General features: G+C 38.3%; 1 protein-coding gene across 1 annotated transcript in view; it reads right to left on the bottom strand.

Annotated features, from left to right (window-relative positions):
- LOC120802168 (chemokine-like protein TAFA-5) overlaps positions 1-19365 on the bottom strand; it is an 89098-nt gene that overhangs the window by 38473 nt on the left and 31260 nt on the right. Inside the window, exon 2 of the mRNA XM_040149698.1 lies at positions 14083-14232. Within this exon, the coding sequence (XP_040005632.1) occupies positions 14083-14232 (150 nt within the window). The remainder of the gene's footprint in view (positions 1-14082; positions 14233-19365) is intronic.

A 19365-nucleotide genomic window follows, 5' to 3' on the forward strand; every position in this document is an offset into this window, starting at 1 on the left:
GCAAAAATAAAGGCCTGTACACACCTAAAATGGAGAACACACATTTCATATCACAGACGTCTGCTTCATTTCTCCACTCTGACATTCTGACAACTAGATACAGAAAATGCCTCTACTTTCCAACTAACATCTCTGAGCCAATTATGATTACAGAAGGACATCTTATAGCTAACTTAATCAGATGAAGTGAGTCCGGGGATGAAAAGCAACGAAAAAGAGAGCGAGAGAGAGAGAACAGGCGACTGTCTGTGTGATGGCAAAAAGGAACAGACAGCGAGGGAGTGAGAACACACCACATTAGTCCACATATGATGTATTTCCCCTTCTAGGTGAAGGAGACACCATTTGTATTCATTTGCCTTTATTTTTATCCTACATTCATCTGCCTTAACATGCCTGTCACCACCATACTAATATTATTTTGGCCATGTGATGTCCCATAACTGGCTCTTATAAAAATTGCCACCGTGCGACAGCAGAGGATGATGCACAGGGAGAAGGGGGACGGGTTGTATTTTACTTCATTCATCTGATTTTATTCTATTTTTTAACAGTGAGATTAAAAGGCTCCCCAGGACAGGATGGTGTCTTCCTACTGATGGACACACTGACATCTGAGCATGTGCACACACACAAATACCTTTTATATGCGTGCACACTAAACAGAAGGCCAGGCTTCTTTTCTTTTTTTTTTTTTTATTACTGGCAAGGTGAGCCAATGGTACTCCAACCCAAGGACAAAGACAACTGTGATCACAATCCTCCTCGCGGGGCTATGCAGAACAATTAGAAGAGAGCGCAGGGTGACTGCAGTTGTGTTTCAGGACAGGACACACACACTCGCATACAAACACAGCAAAAATAAGGCCATAGGGCATGCACTGAAGAAAGAAAAATTTTGGCATTTTGGGAAATCTGCTTGTTCGCCTAATGCTAGCTTCACTTAGCTTAAAGACTGGAAAAAGGGGCAAACAGCTAGCCTGGCTTTGTTCGAAAGGTAAAAAAATCTGTGTGCCAGCGAAAAAAAAAAAAAAAATGTAAAACAGTAGAGTATTTCTTTTTCGGGACAAAGCCAGGCAACCAGTGGAGACTCCTGGAAGTTACTGGTCCCGACCAAAAATATCTGGGCACATATAAAATGGCCTTCCTAAAGTGGCCATTTTTACACTTTGGTTTTGTTGTATGGATTAAACAAACAAGATATAATGAGGTTTAAAGGTGCCAGTAGGGATATTCTATTACCTTTTGAAAGAGTCAGGCTAACTGTTTCCCTTTATTTCTAGTCTTTGTGCTAAGCTTAGATAACATTGTTCATTCAGCTCCCGTGGCAAGTGATAGCACCTCACCGATAAACAGAAATGAGAGCACAGAACAGTGTGCAGTCTTTTTTAAGTCGGTCCTTCTAGTAAATGGGACTGCTAAATTCACTATGAGATAGCCAAAGCTAGCTAGCTAGCCACCTGAAATAGCGAGAGAAGTGGAGTCACAACAGTCTTGAAAAAGATAATCAGATATACATATTCATGTCACAGCTTATGGGACTGTCATAAATCAAGACAAGTAATATAGCTAGCAAACATCTGCTTTACTTTGACTGAAGGTAAAGACATTTTACACATTGCCATAGTTCCCAGCTCAACTTTAAACATCTTCAGATCAACTGCCTAGGATGATTTTTTTCTAGAACAATGTGTACAGAACCATTCCCTCAAGTTTAATTTTCTTTCTCTGTGTCGTTCTCCTGTCCTCTACACTGACTCCACATATTCAGCTGGTGCATCTATCCAGCCGGGTGCACCCAGCTGCACAGCAATTACAGGTGGGGTTTGGAACATTACACAACAACAAGATGCATACATTATTAAATGAACCCATGTTCAGATGATATTACTAAGCCAGCCAATAAAGGTAACTTACCACAGACAAAACGCAGCAGCAAGGAAGAGAGAGGGGCCTGCCTGAAACTGAATTTCATTAATGAACAACATAATTTCTGAAAATGGAGAGGAAACACAGAGTTGCACCAATCATCACAAGACAGAGCGAAGGAGCGAGAGAGAGAAAGATGAGAGATGGAACACAACGTTGACTACCTAATTATGCATTTTATCATTTCAGTCACAATAGAGTGGCTCCCTTCTTTAGTTGCCCAGTTCACTCGTGCAGCTGTTCCTCTACTGCTGTAATGAGGAAGATAAAGAATAATCAAAATCCACGTTATATTTACATGTGCCGACCACCAAATTACTTCCTACTGCAGCACCACACACACAAACAGATGCCACTTCCCAAACATGCGAAGACCACGTAGTCACAGTCTCCTAATTTTTAAGCAACTACATGTGTGAAATGTAAAAGCAGTGCAGTTGAGTTTGCTTTTTTCCATCATTAAGGCGCAAATCCAAACGTGAAAAAAAACGTGAAAAACATCCAACATGAGCTTAATAGCATGTTACAAGGCAACGGGTTATTGCTTTCACTGTGTTGCTGCTTGTGTTTTGACACTGTAGAAATGAATACTAGTGCATATAACCTCCCTTTTTCCCTCTTCTATTTAACTTTCCCTTAATGTCCGTTGCAGTCAAAATACAGCACAGATCCTTGACTCCAAACAAAGCTGTAATATCATGTTGATAGTCCATCACGTTATGGCCCCTTCGTCCATCCATCCATCTGTACATTCATACATCTTACTAAGTAACAAAAATTTGGGGTCCTAACAATCTGATTCCTTTGGGCTCCTACAAAAAAAAAGAAAAAAAGAAACTGTAATCACAAGGATGAGATGGAAGGAACTTAAGTGGGTGTCAGAGAGTGGAGGAGATGTACACTGCTGGGCTCCAACACCCATTATATAGAATCAGCACCTCGTGAGTAATGGGAGTTAAAAAGGGAAAGCGCTTCCTCTTTCAGTGCCAGATGAGCTTGTGTGTGTTGGATTGGAGCTGTGAGTGAGTTAGTGAGTGAGAGAGTGAGCAAGTGACTGAACACTGAGTGAACACTTTTACCCATTTTTGGCTGCCACCTCCATCGACAGCAGAAATCAAATGGCACGGGGACTCCAGAGATGATTGTCCAACCTCATCTGTGCTTCCATCAACTGGCAATAAAAACAGCTTTACAAACCAACAAGCCAACATGTTTCACCGAGGCTGTCGTAGACTGACATTTAGACAAATACAGGGAATTACTGCAGAACAAGCTGTCATTTTACATATCACATCCCAATGTTTGCCTGAAGGGGAAAAATTTACATCTGTGTATGGTGCTAAGAGATTGTAGCATTTTCAGGAGTTCTTCATGATGTCTCAAATGCCTCATTTAATTTTTTCCTGAGGTGAGTTCAAGGAAATGACTGGAAAACTGCTGCCTATAGCCTGAGCACTGAATTTTGGATACTTAAAAGTATGAAAACATATTCCATACATCACATGGATAAACAGCGCATGCTTCGTGGAAAGATGGCCTTTGTATAACCTTAGTAAGTTTGTCCTGTAAATTAGCCTTTGATGTAGAGATGTTATTCTTATTCTTATTCTTATTCTTATTCTTATTCTTATTCTTATTCTTATTCTTATTATTATATGATTGTTACCAGGACTGACATGCATGGCACAGGCTACCATGAACAACTGCATATATATCATTAAATATTCTCAGGTTTTTACTCAGTATTCTCTCTTTTTTTCCAAATTCTCAAACTTTCATTTAATATCCTGATGTTTTTACTGTATTTAACAGTTTTATCACTCAATACACAGCGGTTTTTAGTCAAAACTGGTTGTGACAGTGAATGTAACGTTAAGACTTAAATTGAATTGAATGTAATTAATGAATAAACAGTAGTTAAGATAACATAAGGTCACAGATTTGATTGGATAATTACAATCAATTAAAAATCATGTAAAAAGACATGTGAGTCAACATGTACTGCTTGCTATGTTGTATTAATTGATTTTTACATGTTAAATTTTATAACTGTTAAATTGCACTCTAACCACTGTGAATGAATTGATTTCTTACACTGCAGTAATCTGCTACCTCCTTAATATAAAGTGATGTTTACTTTGGTGGTCTTTGTTGTCAACTGACATGACATAGTCATTCATACAGTAATTGATAAATATACACTATGTAAAGACATGGGTCTCCATATATAACAGAGGTAGCATTCATTTAAATGTAAAGTTTTGACATATAAATGTAAATGTAAATGTAACTATGTATATACTTATATACATAATTTCAAAGTCAATGCTTTGTTAATTGATATGTTTTATATATTTTATTTTTCTAATTTCTTTTTTGTTGGCAGGGCCGCGACAGCGGGGCCAGCCCTAAAACACGAACGTCAGTGACTGATTGACTAACTGAGTGATGAAGCTACACCATTGGTCGGCTGACAGAGTGTTGGAGTTTCCCCATCGGTTGTTGCTCTTTCAAAATGATTTGGTCCTTACAGTTTCTAATACATTTATGTTCACATTCAGTGTTGCCAACTTAGCGCCTCTGTCACTAGTTTACTGACTTTTCACCCCCCCTTAGCAACTTTTCTTCACAAAAGCACCAAGCAACAAATCTAGCGACTTTTTGGACAAACCTTAACTACGTTCGGTAGAAGAAAGTTGCCAGTGTTGCCCCGGGCGCACAAAGTCAGGCTTTCCCTCATTTAATTGAACACACAGCAGCTGACATAGATCTCAATGAGCTTCTCACTTTCTCTCTGAGTGATTATTTTATATGTAAATAAAGCCAAATCACAGCACAGTCATCTTTAACTTATGTTTTTCTTTTTCTCTTAACAGAAACAGAAAAACATGTAAATGAAAACAGCTTTATCGGGAATTTGGCTGTATTAAAATACAGTATATATGAGCACAGAGAGACAGGAGAGGAATGGTGGTTCAGCCATATACTTGGTTTTGACCTACAGTGTTCCCTTAACATTGCCTGCCCTCGCGTAAGTGTGAAAGTCTCTACTGCATTTTGCTGTCATTTACGGAGGGGTTTGTCTCCTTTCCTCTGCTTTCTATTTCACCATGTGTCTTAGCCCCTCCCCACACACAGAGAGTACAGTGGAGCAGAGGATAAACAGGTTAACAATTCGTTATGTTAAGTGCAGTAAAGCTTTCCAACAAGTGTTCTAAATCCCTCTAAAACCAAAGATGGACAGAATTCGACCCCAAACTTCTGAAAGTCAGGCCAACATATTAAATGCACGCAATGTTGCAACAGTGGCGAACAAAAAAAGGTACTAGGTCATTAGCAACAACAGTCACCATTCAGACTCCATCAATATTAAAGTCAAGGAAACACACATCGTAGTACTAGGCACACTATTGAATTAACAAGCAGGGCAAAAGAACCTGTACAACTGGTCACCAAGATTAAAAAAAAAAGACTCTTACAGATTTTAATATTTAACCATAACGCAATCACAACGTTTCAGCTGTAGTTGTGACTAAAGAATTACATGACATCCTCCTCCTGCTGTGAATTGTGGCCTGAGCCCTGAGGGGGTTCCGTAGAAGCAGTAATTGTTAATTAAATGGTCATAGCCCGTAGCCTCTCAAACAGACATAGCCCCTTGGACATGCGTTCACAGCAGGAGGAACTTTTCTCTTCCAATTAGACCAGTGAGGTGGTGAGGGTGAGAGCAAGGACCATCAACCACGGCAGTACTGGTGAGCAGACTTGTGGGAAACATGGAGGACAGGGGGACAGGTGACGTGCGGAGCTAAGGTGACGTGCGGAGCTAAAAGACTGCGCCGATGGCGACAGTGTCCTTGTCGCTATCGGCTGCTGACGGGATTTCACCACCAACCAGGGTGGTCTCAGAGATGAAGATATAAAGACACTAAGAGAAAATGAGAGGAAAAGCGGGAGAAGCTGCCTTATTTATTTATTTATTCAAATCTGCTGATTTATTTCATCTGTGTGCATTTATGTGTAAGTGCATACTTCATATGTAATGTCTCAATCTATACGAGCACTTATATTTTTTCCCACGTTACTATTTTTGCGTATGTGCTCTCAGAGGATGTAAAAGACAAAGTGGGAGTGACTGACAGCTGAGCTGAGACATATTAGCTCTTTAAGATTTATAAGACTGAAATTTTAGGCTCTGGTGGGGTCACAAAGTAACTGGTGTGCTGGCCTAGCTAACGATCCCACTCTATGAAGAGCTCTGCAATACCTGAACACCAGGGTCTGGTGGTTCATTTGAAAGCCAGACACAGCACATGAAGTCAGACTACCAAGCTAACATTCCTCTTCATGAAAATTTACAGTACAGAGCTAATCTTCAGCTGAACGATTTGTCATTCAACCTGCACAGAATTTAGCAAGATTTATATAAAAATTATTTTTTTCCCTCCAGGACAAAATTAACGGAGACTCAAAACTGCTTAGGTCACACCAACATTCTGCGTCAGAATAAGAAGACCCAAAGCAACTGAAAGCCTCAGGTAAATTCAAGTAGGATTTTAAATGTGACTGCTTTTCATTGTATCCATATACATGCTTATCAAGCACTTCTCAAGAGAACTTTATTGTCCCTTTCTAATTTAACCCGGATTAATTATAATAAAACACAAAGAGCAAGATGCACAACAATAGGGCATCAATAACCTCTGACGTTATCAGAAACTCAGAACCTTGGAACACCTGGGTCCACTTCATCACCTTGTGCCTGTAGATTTATGAACGCAGAGTGCAATGGGGTCTGGGCAGAAGGGATATGTGGATAATGCAGCTTCATTAAGAGAGAGCATAACGGCTTGCCTGAATACTTTATGGCATCTGTATGAGGTATATTATCTGGGATATTAAATATTTACAGTCAAAGTATGCATATGGAATTACACAATGTACAAACACATGCAGTGGACTACTTATTCATCTTTAGCTGCATTAACATCCATCATTTGTAGAAAAAAAGAAATGGAAGCAATCTCTTTTTGCAAAAATTATCTCGGGCATCAAAGTGCAACATGATGAAATGCTTTAGCTTAGTTATCAGCCATTTAAAGTATGCACTGTCAAGTGGCAACAGTTTCAAAACTTACATACCCTTAATTTGATGTGAAATGGGAATTTCAAAATAAATTTAGCCTCAGTGTCCGTGAAAATGGATTTTCCCTATTGAGGAATCCAGCGGGGATGAGGCGAAAAAGCAACATGATACAAGGTTAATGGATGGAAAACTTACTGTAACTCTTCCACAGAATGAAAGCCAAAAAATGACTCTTTGCATTATTTTTTATGGTAATGCGAACGAATCATCAGCTTTTTCACACTGCGGAGAAAATACAAGCATTCTTTGTATTATATTTCTACTTGTCACACTGCAAAACACAAACCAGCTCCGTATTTCTGTGTGTGTAAACCCACAAAGAAGCTGTTTTGATACCAATCACTCTGGAGGCAGAGCTCTGCATTAATATTTCCAAAAATTCAGAGTGCCCTGAAAAGAAAAACAAGAGAGAGAAAAGAATTTTAAAAAACATACAAACACACAAACACATACACTCCTTGTTTGGGACTTAGGCTGTCATTCTCTGTCATACCCTGTGAAAACAATGGCTTGACAGTTGGAGCAAGCTGCCTCAATAATGTTTAGGAAGTGTATGGGGAAGGAAAGAAGAGTTCTGACAAACAACAACGGAAAAAGTCGCTTTTTGTAACTCACACTCACTTTTTCTAGCTCTCACTCAACACGTTTGGTTCTGAATTCTGAAGGTTTACAAATTAAAGTAAAAAATTTTCATGTTGCTCTCCACCAAAAACTATGTACAATAAATGAAGTTACATGAATATTTTTTTTAACAAATATTACTGAAGATTCCTCTAACGTATTATGCTACCTTTTTAATTTGTTAAAATAAAATGGCCAAAACCCTACTCTTACAAAGTAGCTGATTTTCATAAAAGTTAAACAAATATAGGGTTTTAAATGATCTAACATAACTTAACGTCTTTGAGTTCCTAAAGCCAAACCTAGCAGTAAAAATTCATTCTTTAAATATCACTGCCTGGAAGCTCGGCCAGACCTTTCTTCATCTTAATGTTACATTGTATCGTATTACCATAACTAATTCACAAAGGGAACATAAAAAACATTTCTTCCTTCCAGAAGTTCTTTTATTTTTAACCTTTACCATCAGGTTTAATGGCACAATGGCCCATCCTCAGTACACAGCAGATATAAGTAACATTTTTACTTTTGCCTACAGTGCAACCCTGACATCAGTCTGTTGCAACCATCTGAAATTCTGCTGTTATGTTATTTTGCCTGCTATATCATATATTGCAAATGAAAAATCCATGATCTGGACACAGTTGTACTATTCAGAAAATGATTTCTGATATGGGGAAAAACAAAACGAAACAAAGATTTTAGCTAGCAAAACTGTCATACACATGATGCTGAGATTACAAGGAAAGGGATTATGTATTTTAACACAAGAACTGCAACTGAAAAATCCATTTTTATTCCAGTTTGGATAGCTAAGCAACACTGAATTATAAATTGGAGATTTCTGGAATGGAAAAATGTTATTTTGTCATTAACACCAGTGCGATTAAGAAAAGACAGGATGCAAAAAAGACTGGGAGATTTGCACATTCTGGGTGTAATTGGTATATAAAAAGTGCCATGTGATTTGTGTCCCACTCCAGTTTAGAGGCTGCAGCCTCAAACTAGCACACCAAAGGCAAAGCAACCTTCCTCCGGCTGCAGTCCTCATCTGCCTGCCCTTTCCCCATGCTCTCCATTTGACAAGGCCACAACCCGTGCTCATCAGTCCTCAGTCTGCATGTGAGTGTATGAAATAGCAAGACAGAAAAAAGGCCAAGAGAAATAGAAAATAGAGAGAAGGAGTGACATTATAGATTCACCACAGCACCATCTTTCCCAGTCCCGGTCCCTCTGAACAGCGCTGTAGTAGCAGCTAGCTTGCTAACTGGCTGCTGGAGCTGACATGACATGTTTCCCCAACAGTACGTGGCCCCTCCTTTCCTCCCTGGATCAAATCAAACCAGTGGGCTGATGCAATATGATTTGAGCTCTGGTACTGTTTAATAGCCCAGGGACTGAATCTGACGCACACTGTTGTCTCTATCACTGCCTGATTCACTGAAACAATTCCTCATAAGCAATTTAGCCAGGGATGGACTTCCAGTGGGATGAGAGTAATTTTTTTAGCTTGGAAAGCAGCTTAATAAATATGGCAGGGCAAGTTATGTATTATGTGGTGGAAGAAGTAATCAGATCAAAAATAATACTCCGTTACTTGTAATGGAGTATTATTTTTGACTTATTTTTGACTTTTGACAAGTAAAGTTTTCAAAAGTAAATAAAGTTTCAAAAGTAACGGCACTCTTGCTTTTACTTACAAATGTACTTTCCACCACTTTGTATTATTGTGTCATTCTTTCTCCTTTTCAAACAGAAAAGAGAATGCACACACCGATTTTTTCACCATCAGTCAAAGTATTATCTGCAGGCTTAAGCCTTTCCAAACTGATCACAAATTAGGCTTTCATCAATGTCAGAATCCCAGCAAAAGAAGACCAAACACAAACACATTCAACTCAGGCAGGGACTCCCCGCTGGGGTGTCTCTGCCACTGCCACCACCACAGTCACCCTCAACAAGTTCCTCCAAGTCTCTAAGGTTCCCCCCTTCTACAGCTCTGCCACTCTTTCCTGCTGCCAGCAGGAGTAGGTAGCTCTCTAATAGTCTCTCTTGGTCTCTTACCCTCCTAATAAGAATCAATATCAGCTCTCTTAAAAGTCATCAAGTACAGAAGTAAAAAGGCTCAAGAGCATACAATTACAGATGGGAGAGGGCACACTTATGCAATACCAGGCTGTAATATGGGCCTCAAATGGGTTGAGCCATCAAAGACATACAGTAGAGAGACAAAGAGAGAAAGACTATAAGAGTGAGAGTGTGTAAGTGAGAAAGGAAAAAAAAGTAAAGAGCAGAGGTAAAGAGGAAAAAATAAGAAAGGGGGAAAGAGAAAGAGTCAGAGAGAGTGTTTCATGATGCAGAGATGTGATTCTTTAAGGTTTTGTTTTCTTTTTTTCAAGCTAGTCTCCTTATAGACTCGTGCATCAAACAGTACGGCTACGGAAAGCTTATCATGTCAGTGGCTTATCTCCCATTTTCACCTCCTCAAACCAATAAACACACAGGGTCACTGGAGGATGGAAAATGGACAACAACAAAGAGTGGCTCTTTGGGATCAACGGCACTACAGCACTCACTCTGTTTTCATTACTGCATACTGCCCTGGAAGCCGGTTGAGACCGTTGATGAAGCTATGGATTATCCTGCATGCATGGGATGACCGATGTGAACAGAGAATGAAGCATGAAGGACACAGATCGTGTCAGCCAAGGCAAAGGCATTTTACGACAGAGAGCAGACCTCAAGGACTCAAGTAGATTAAAACTGAGTGAAAACCCATTTGTGGAATTTGGGGTCTTTTATGTCAGTTCTCTCTCTCTCTTTCTTTCAGTGACCCCAAAGTGAGCAGAGCTGGAGTCTGAATAAACAAATAAAATGGCATTTGTGGAGACAAGCATCTCATATTTGCATGGCAATAATATCAAGATCTGGGATTTTGTAACATGAACAGCAATAAAGGTGTGTGTGCATGTGTTTTTGAGTTTGTGCGTTTTTTGATGAGAAGCAATGTATGGGAGGAAATAGTAATCTACAATCTGACATATAAAATATGCGCACACAGATGCACTTCAGTGTACATGCATGTATAATATGTGCATATATTAAACTCTCTAAACCAAAACAATAAACCGCACCCCTCCACCTTAATTACCTTAAAGGCTAAGAGTTACTGTATACTATTATACAGTTCTATTATTGAGAGCTGTATTACTATATATTATCGATTTCTAATGTCTGATGCATGATCATTAATGCTGCATTTTAATGCAGTGGCTGGTCAGGGTGGAACTCACTATTGCTGGGGAGTTTAATCTGTAACAGTGTATTATATTATATAAGATGTTCATATTTTTGAATATAAAACTATTACCTGCAAAATAACTAGTATCTTATCAAATAAACTTACTGAAGTAAAAAGTACAGTTTTATAAGAATAAAGTAGCAGAAAATGGAAATACTCCAGTACAAGTACCCTAAAATTGTACAATTCTTGAGTAAATCTACTCAGTTATTTTCCATAACTGGTGTTTTCACAGACAAAAAGTTGTGTAGTAGTTGTTAGTTGTGCTTGTGCAAAGTTAGCTAGTTACTAATATTTTGCCTAAACTCATCCATTTCATACCCATCCATGAAGTGTGTGGGTTATGGAATGAAAGCAAGGGAAGAGACTCTTTTTGACTTGAAGGAGGCACTGCCTTAAAGACTAAAGTCGGGCACCAAAACTTTTCTTTGTGCATGAAATATTATAACATGACTGGCTGCAGCCTTGCTCTGCAAGATGGGCAGTGATATGTATCTTTGGCTATACATTGAGTGTAAAATTAAAATACTGTATATGAATTTATTTGCCCTAATACATTTTTTTAAATATATACTTATACAAAATATATATTCCTTTCCATATCCATTACTATCCAAACCTGGACTGGAGGCCAGTTCTTTGCAGGGATAACACAGAATGTAGTCCCACCTTTGATATATCTGCTGCACCGCCTCAAAATGACCTGTATGTCTTTTGATTGTTGGAGTAAACAGGAGCAAGCACGGAAAACTCAGAAAAATAAACACAGGTAGAAATGGGGTTACTAAAGGCAGCAACATAAATAACAACTAAGCCACTTCTGCCAGGCGCTCATATTTCAAAATACATGGTAAATGGACTGAACTTATGTTGCCATTTCCTAGTCTTATCGAATACTCAAAGCGCTTCACACTACATGCCACATTCACCCATTGATACACATAGTCATACATCACATTCACACACACTCGCACATACTGATGGCACAGCCATACCGCACTTGTTGTATGTAAAACAAAACCGTATATGAGAGTTACCTATTTCTCTGAAACAATTTTAAATCAAAATGTCTATATATTACTCAATACCCTGTAGGACCAAATTACACGACTTTGACTACCTTTAAATGCATCATTATCCATCTTACACTAACAATTATATGTACTGTGAACCTCTACAACTGCCATCCAACTGAGTAGGTCTCTAAAAAACCATTTGATAAGCCTAAGCTCTCTCTCGAAAAAGAGGAGTACCTAGCCAACACAAAATGCCACTGTGCTCCGCGGAGCCCACGTTGTGTCAAATCCCTCATGATAATTATGGATACTGTGGATTTATGCAACATCTATACGACTTATCACCGGCAAAAGAGTCGTGAGGAGGGACAGCAAGGTGACTGGTGCACTTGCGGTTGTGTCTAAGAGATTGGATTTTTCTTTACAGAACTTAGATGAAGCACACAAATCTCGACGTGAAGCAGTTTGGTTGAAGGAAGAAAATGTATCTGGAGAATCCCGGAGCTCCATGTGTCCACTCACACATGGTGCAAAGCCTTCTTCTCATGATCAGCAGGAAAAACCAGTCAAACAGAGCAAAAAGGACAGGCAGCGCCTCCAATCAGAGATACAACTGTGAAGGCACAGTTGTATCACAGGTAAAACAAGACATCCACATCTTCAGGTACAGTTCACTGCAGGTATTTCCTGCTGTTTACTCTGCTTTCACTTGTGCACATACCCACTCCTCCCTCCCCAGGCTAGAGGCCACATCATGTGGGAGGAACTCAGTTACAGGCACCCTAAGAGGCAGTGAGATCGCATGAAGATGTCAGAAAAAGATGTGGGAAATCCCAGTCACACCGTCACTTAGCCCAAACTGGAGACTTACATTTCTTGAATTTCTTAGAGCTGTTATGAGGGTAGAATGGTGACTAGAGAAATGTCTCAAAGGCTTAAGAAATTAGAATTATCGCCTCGCAGTTGTATGCCTGGTTGGTTGTATTGTTGTGTTGTTAAATTTGTATTATAGTTTTATTAGATTTATTATAATTAATTATTAACAGTAGGCAGGGCCTGATTTTTGCTATTTACATTTTACAAAGACTCAAAGAAATAGATAAAATATTTTATTTTCCTCAAGATTAATTATATGAATGATAGAATCTCTACTGAATGTAAATGTACATGGAAAATACCATTTTATTATGAATCTGGCTTTTTTCTGTAATTTTTTATAATGTTTTCTCTTTGTTCAGAAAATGTGGGTCAGAAATAATAATAATAATAATAATAATAATAATAATAATGTTATTACTATTATTATTATAAGGACTTTAAATTACATTTTTTTCATGACATTTTTGATGACTCTCTATAGATTGATTAATTGTTTGGTCTATAAAATGTCAGAAAATTGTAAAAAATATGCATCACTAATTATTTTCTTTTCTATAATTTGCAGAAAACCCAAAAATATGGACACACAGGGATCAAAAATCAAATATTCACATTTGGGAAGCTGGAAGCAGTGGGATTTTTTGGCTTTTTTGCTTAAAAAAGACTTTAATTGATTGTCATTCGAGTTGCAGGTAATTTTCTGTCAACTATCTGATTAACCTACTAATTGTTTCAGCTCTAAAAATGATAATAATACAGAAGCACTTTAGCGCCACTGAAACAGACAATATTCCACAAATTGTGTCACTTTTCCATGAAACATAAGCCCATCTGTTGGTGGGGGACTCAGATCCCCCCGCCCTGCAGCCACTTTTTAAAATGATTCAACTGTAAATTGGTTTGGTGCAGGCTTTATGACCATCACAAAGACAGCCTGTTATCCACATTGCTCCACATTGCAGGTTTATCCACCTTAAGCCCCTACTTAAAAACAGCGAAACCCAAAGCCTGAGACTGATGACATGATTCAGCATTTGCATATGGCGGAATTTTACACTTTTTTCCTTTATGTGCTTCAGCAGCAACGTGATTCAATATAAAAGGCAAATATGCCTTAGGAAAAACATCCTCATGTTTGAGCAAAAGCGAGCTATAAGCCGGAATCTCCCTGCCTCTCCTCTTCCTCTTACCGTCCACACAAGCAGGCCTGGCTCTTGTAGTTCCAGCGATCTGGCCCTTCTTACAGGCGCAGCGGGCCGTCTGCCTGGCGATGGTCCGCCGTGGTTGGCTGCTGTCCCTGTCCAGTGTCACAATCTCACATGTCCCCGCTGCCAGCTGGCCTGGAAATGACATTGCACCACAGGATGCGAGGTCAGAGAGATGAAATCATAAACAGGGCAAAATAAACTGGTCTGTCTCCTCTGTTAAATTTTTATTCTGTAACATGTTCAGTGGTGAAGCTCTGTTATTTTTTTCAAAATCCTCAATTGGCAGGGCACAGCACAAACAATACAGAGTTCACACAAGTGCATGTACTTGTATTCGTGCATGTATTTATCTACAGCAAGACTTCGTACATATAAACACACATGACAAAAAAATGTATTCTCATTTTTATAGCCAGACAGATACTTTATTTTTTAGAGCCAGCTGATATTATGTGTATATTATTTATGGATCCAAATATGTGTTATATCTTCTTTCAATAGTTACATAGTGTGACATTAATGAATAGACTGAAGTCATGAAAGGCACAGACAGACCATTGCAATTCTGCTTTTTAAAAGGTACGTTTCTTTAACAGACTTTAACCACATTGGATATGCAGTGAGAAAGCCATTTTGAAATGTTTCACATTTTTGTCAGGAGAGATGTGGATTCCTTAAGGTTTCACAAACCCAAGATCTTTAACACCAAACAGCTCCAGTGGAACTGCTGAGGAGCCAACACAGGAACATTGCAGTGGTACTGAGTGGCTCTCAGATGTGACTGCATGTGTGAAGGGACTTTGAAAGACAATGGTGAAGAAATTACTTTTAAATTTCAGCTACCTAGACTACCCACAAGCTATTTCCCATTAAGGGCCACATCCTATCAGCCCACCTCTTTGAAGGTAATGTACCTATTAGCCACGAATAAAACGCATGAATACTGATGAACTTTGTAATTGCTGTCAAGCCCCCCCCCATCTTCCACACACACATCCTCCATGTATTCAATCAGGTGATCTTTGGCCTTGTAGCCGGGCCCTTGCTGCTTGCAAATTAACCTTTGTCTGTGTGTGGAGGCCCTCGGGTGCCATCCTGGAGAGGCTTATCAGGATCTAATTGTGATTGGCAAGAGGATGGAAGTTGTGATTAAATCTGGACTTGAGTCCCGAACACTTGGGTGGGTGGCTTAATGAACTGAGGTGCGGGGGGTCACACTGGGGGTAATGGGGATCTATCAGGATTCATCCACACATTGTCATGGCCATGGCCATAGATGGAGAAAATACCCGGGTGCATACAGTATGTAGCTGTTTAAATGCCATGTCTATATATTCATTAACACAAACCCTTTTTTACAGTAATGAATCATTTAGGCCATAACAACTATGAACACAAACATCAGTAATAGGAGCTATAGTATACCCTGCTCCAACTCCTCAAATTTATTTATAAGTTAAATTTTCCCCAGCTCTCTTTTCTCTTCCTTTCTTCTTTCTCTCTGATAAATTATATTTAATTTAATTTTTTATTTTGATTTTTGTTTCATACAGGATTATATATTCTGGAAAACATAATTGCTGCATCACAGTGTTGGTTATTTCTCATTTAAGTGCATATTTGTAATATGGAAAGGCAGTTATTTTTTTCATACCAAGAAGATTTAAAAATTCCAGTAACTAGCTATTGAAAAACAACTTGACTTATTAATCTTCCCATTTAACAAAGTGACCTTTTTATTTATGTGACTCAAGACTATGATCAAATGGTATGGCGCACAAACAGAACATACAATAATAACAAAATGATGGCACACGGCATGGCTAAAGTATGACAAAATGTTACTTAAGCAAAGGAATGACATTCCTTAGTTTACAAATAACTTTTGACTTATCTGATTGTAATAACAAAATTAATTTAAATATGGATGGAAGGTTTAAATAATACTTTAGCAAATACCTTTCTCTATATTTCATTATGCTTACATTCTTACATTCAAAAAAAATATGATATTTATTTCCGAAGCGATGTCATTCCAAAGGTTGCAGAACCTCTGGTTTCTGTCCAACCCTTTATATCTTTTTGGTATAAATTGTTGGATAGAATTCTGGTGTTGTTCACTTTGAAATTACAAATTGTACTGCCTGTACCTTTGGTTTTCGTACAACAGACTCTTTCCTAGTTTAAGCTTGTTTAAAATCTACATAAATATCACATGATGTCACACATCTGAGCTTACACTTTTGTGTGAGCCAGAGATAAGAAACGACAATCATCCAGTATCTGCTTGACCTGCAAGATCCATGGCGACTCATATACACACGTATTAGGCTGAACAAGTATAGTTTTACATTATTCGACTGAGTTTAGTTTCCTTACTATCTATCAGCCTCTCCAGTAGCCAATAATAATTTTAAATTGTGATATAGAGTGGGTATCTTCCCAGCTCCCCATAGGCCATATTACCGCAGGTTGTCATTTTAACTTTTAGGTTGTACTTAAGGAATCTGAGGTGTAGTTTTTCCAATATATCTAATTTTTCAAACCTTTCACATGCATACAACAAAACTGGTGTAACTAATGTGAGTAGTGTGATATCTACAGGTATTCAAATTTTCTACATTTACCGAAAATCTCAAACATTGCATGGGAGGCTTGTTTATGCAGCTCTTCAAGATCAATCTAAAAATGAACTATTATAATTCATACTGACACCAAGATAATTAAATGAAATGGACAAGCTCTACGTTTTCTCCATTGCACACAAACTTTAGTTTGCTAATATTAGATTTTCTACAACCAAAAACCGTGACTTTAGTTTTATCACTATTAATCTTTCCTTTCCATTTCCATTTCTTGCAGAAATCACACATATGGTTAATTTCTTTCTGTAACCATTCTCTTGTTGTAGACATGATAATTGTATCATCCACGTACATCATTACCATAAGCGGGATATAGCTATGCATTACTGTGTCATCAAAATTAATAGGCTGACAGCCAATCTGTAGTATATAGTCATCTAGGTCATTGATTAATAATGCAAACAATGGCAATAGATTTTGACCCTGTGTAACTCCTGCTAGGCTTGCAAAAAAGGAAGCATCTCCTTCTAAATCCTGCCTGAGTTTCCCTCAGGATAGAATTATCCCCACAAAACTGGCATAACCTTGCATTCAATACATTTGTGGACGGTTCACCCAGACAACAAAAAAGTGTGATGCATCTGTAATTGTTTTAATCCCCGGTGTCACCTTTCCTTTTAAAAATTGGCACAATTAAACAAAGCATCCAGTCTTCAGGGATAACACCAGAGTACAGGATCTTCTAGACAAATCTAGGGGCATAAAAATGCATGCAGTATAATATATTCGTTCAAGACTCGGTCTATTACTGCTAAGCCAGCCTTATTAAAAACACCCATGTTTTAAATGATGCATCCATGCATTTTGAATATTTTCATCTTTATGTGATGCTCTATGTTTTGTCCGTCTTATATGCCGGTACTGCGAGAAATGACATCTCATTCTGCTGTAAATGGATATAGTTGGAATAACAAGTAAACTTGAGCTCGAACTTGTACTCTCAACAACAATAACTTTACTCTCCTTTTTATGCTTCTAATCCACCCCATTATTCTAGTCTCCAACACACTGACTTATTGGCAGACACACACACAGCCACAAATATAAAAATGCATGGAGATCATTACAACTTAATCCTTAATCCATGATAAGAAACATTTTTCTTATCATGCTTGCCACTTTTTTCTTTTTGTTTGTTTTTTCTTCTTTTTATTTTGCCACATATTCTAATAGTCTGCTTTTTGTGAAGTCATTTTTTTGTGTGTCAAGGAGAATGAGAGCAAAATAGGTTGTGAATTTACAAGTAAACTTAATGACTTAAAGTAGCCGATTAATTCAACCAAGATGTGTTCACAATGTTGAAGAGCACTCATTATAACCCCTCTCTGCCTCTACTCTACTCTGTATCCAGTAGCCATACATTTGTATACAGTTTGTGTGAATCTATAAATACATATGCCTTATGCCTTTGCTTAAAAAATGCATGACAACAAAATCCGATCTGTTATGTCGTTTGCACTTGAGAAATCAAGACCAAACCCCCAAATCCACCTCCTCCTTTTCCTGTGTCCTCCTTTCCTTTCCTTTATATTGCTTGCACTTTTCTCCTTCATGTCTTCTGACTTAACTCCCTCCTCCCTCATGCAAATCTTCTGTCTTCTCTGGTTGATGCCGGATAATGACTTGTCATGTAAGCCCCTGTGTTTGTATCTGAATCTGTTCATGTGTGTGTGCGTTTACTTCCTGCAGCCTACCCCACCCGCCATCTCTGCAGATCTTCTACTCCGTGCCTGCTTCCTGCTTCCTCTCTTTGTCAGTTCCTTCTCCTTTGGAACTCTTCCATTGCTGAAGAGACTGTTTGGATGTCTCAAGTAATTTCGCAGATAGCTGTAACGCTGAGGTACCATTTGAGAAGTCAACAAGTTCAAAGATTGTGGCTGATTTGACGTTGCGATTCTTGAGTCGATGGAGCTCATTAATTGCTTACGTTTCATCAAACAGTGGCCTTGTTTTTACTGTCACAGCTGTAGCTGCTGAGAAGCAGAATCCTTTTCATGTTGGTTTCTTGCAATGTATATTGTCTTCCATACAGCTGCACTGACTTTATGGGGGTGATAAATAATCTTCTAATTTTAAAACCAGTATAAAAAGAAAACAGTTGTACTCTGGCTCATAAAATATTTCAGTAGCACTGTATTGTGTATATAGATCAACAATAATGATAGGATTATTAAATTTTAATTAAATTTCTTCTAAATGTTTCAACAAGTGGTATCCATGATGATGAGGATCATATAGTTTATTCTTTATTCTACCTCTGCTGTTAATTACTGCATCTTCAAAATGGCTTAGATGTTGGAGGTAAAGCATGTAGACACATGGCTAACCATATTTAATTAATATAAAGTTACTTACAATATAAGGCTGAAATCATTCCAATTTCAGTTTTAAGCCTCCACATTAAAGCACAAAGGAAGAGGTGTTTGTTTTTGACCAAGTATACTTCATACAGTTTGGTTCAAGTCATGATTATTCAACAAGACTAAATGTCTACAGCCATGTTACCAGCTCTGTGAGGCTTAGGCATCACAAATGCTAACTTAAGCAGACTAACATGCTCACAATGACATTACTACAATGCTGATGTTTAGCAGGTACAATGTTTACCGTGTACACCGTC

The sequence above is a fragment of the Xiphias gladius genome, chromosome 2 (genome assembly GCF_016859285.1).
Source record: "Xiphias gladius isolate SHS-SW01 ecotype Sanya breed wild chromosome 2, ASM1685928v1, whole genome shotgun sequence".
In the NCBI taxonomy this organism is placed as follows: Eukaryota; Metazoa; Chordata; class Actinopteri; order Istiophoriformes; family Xiphiidae; genus Xiphias; species Xiphias gladius.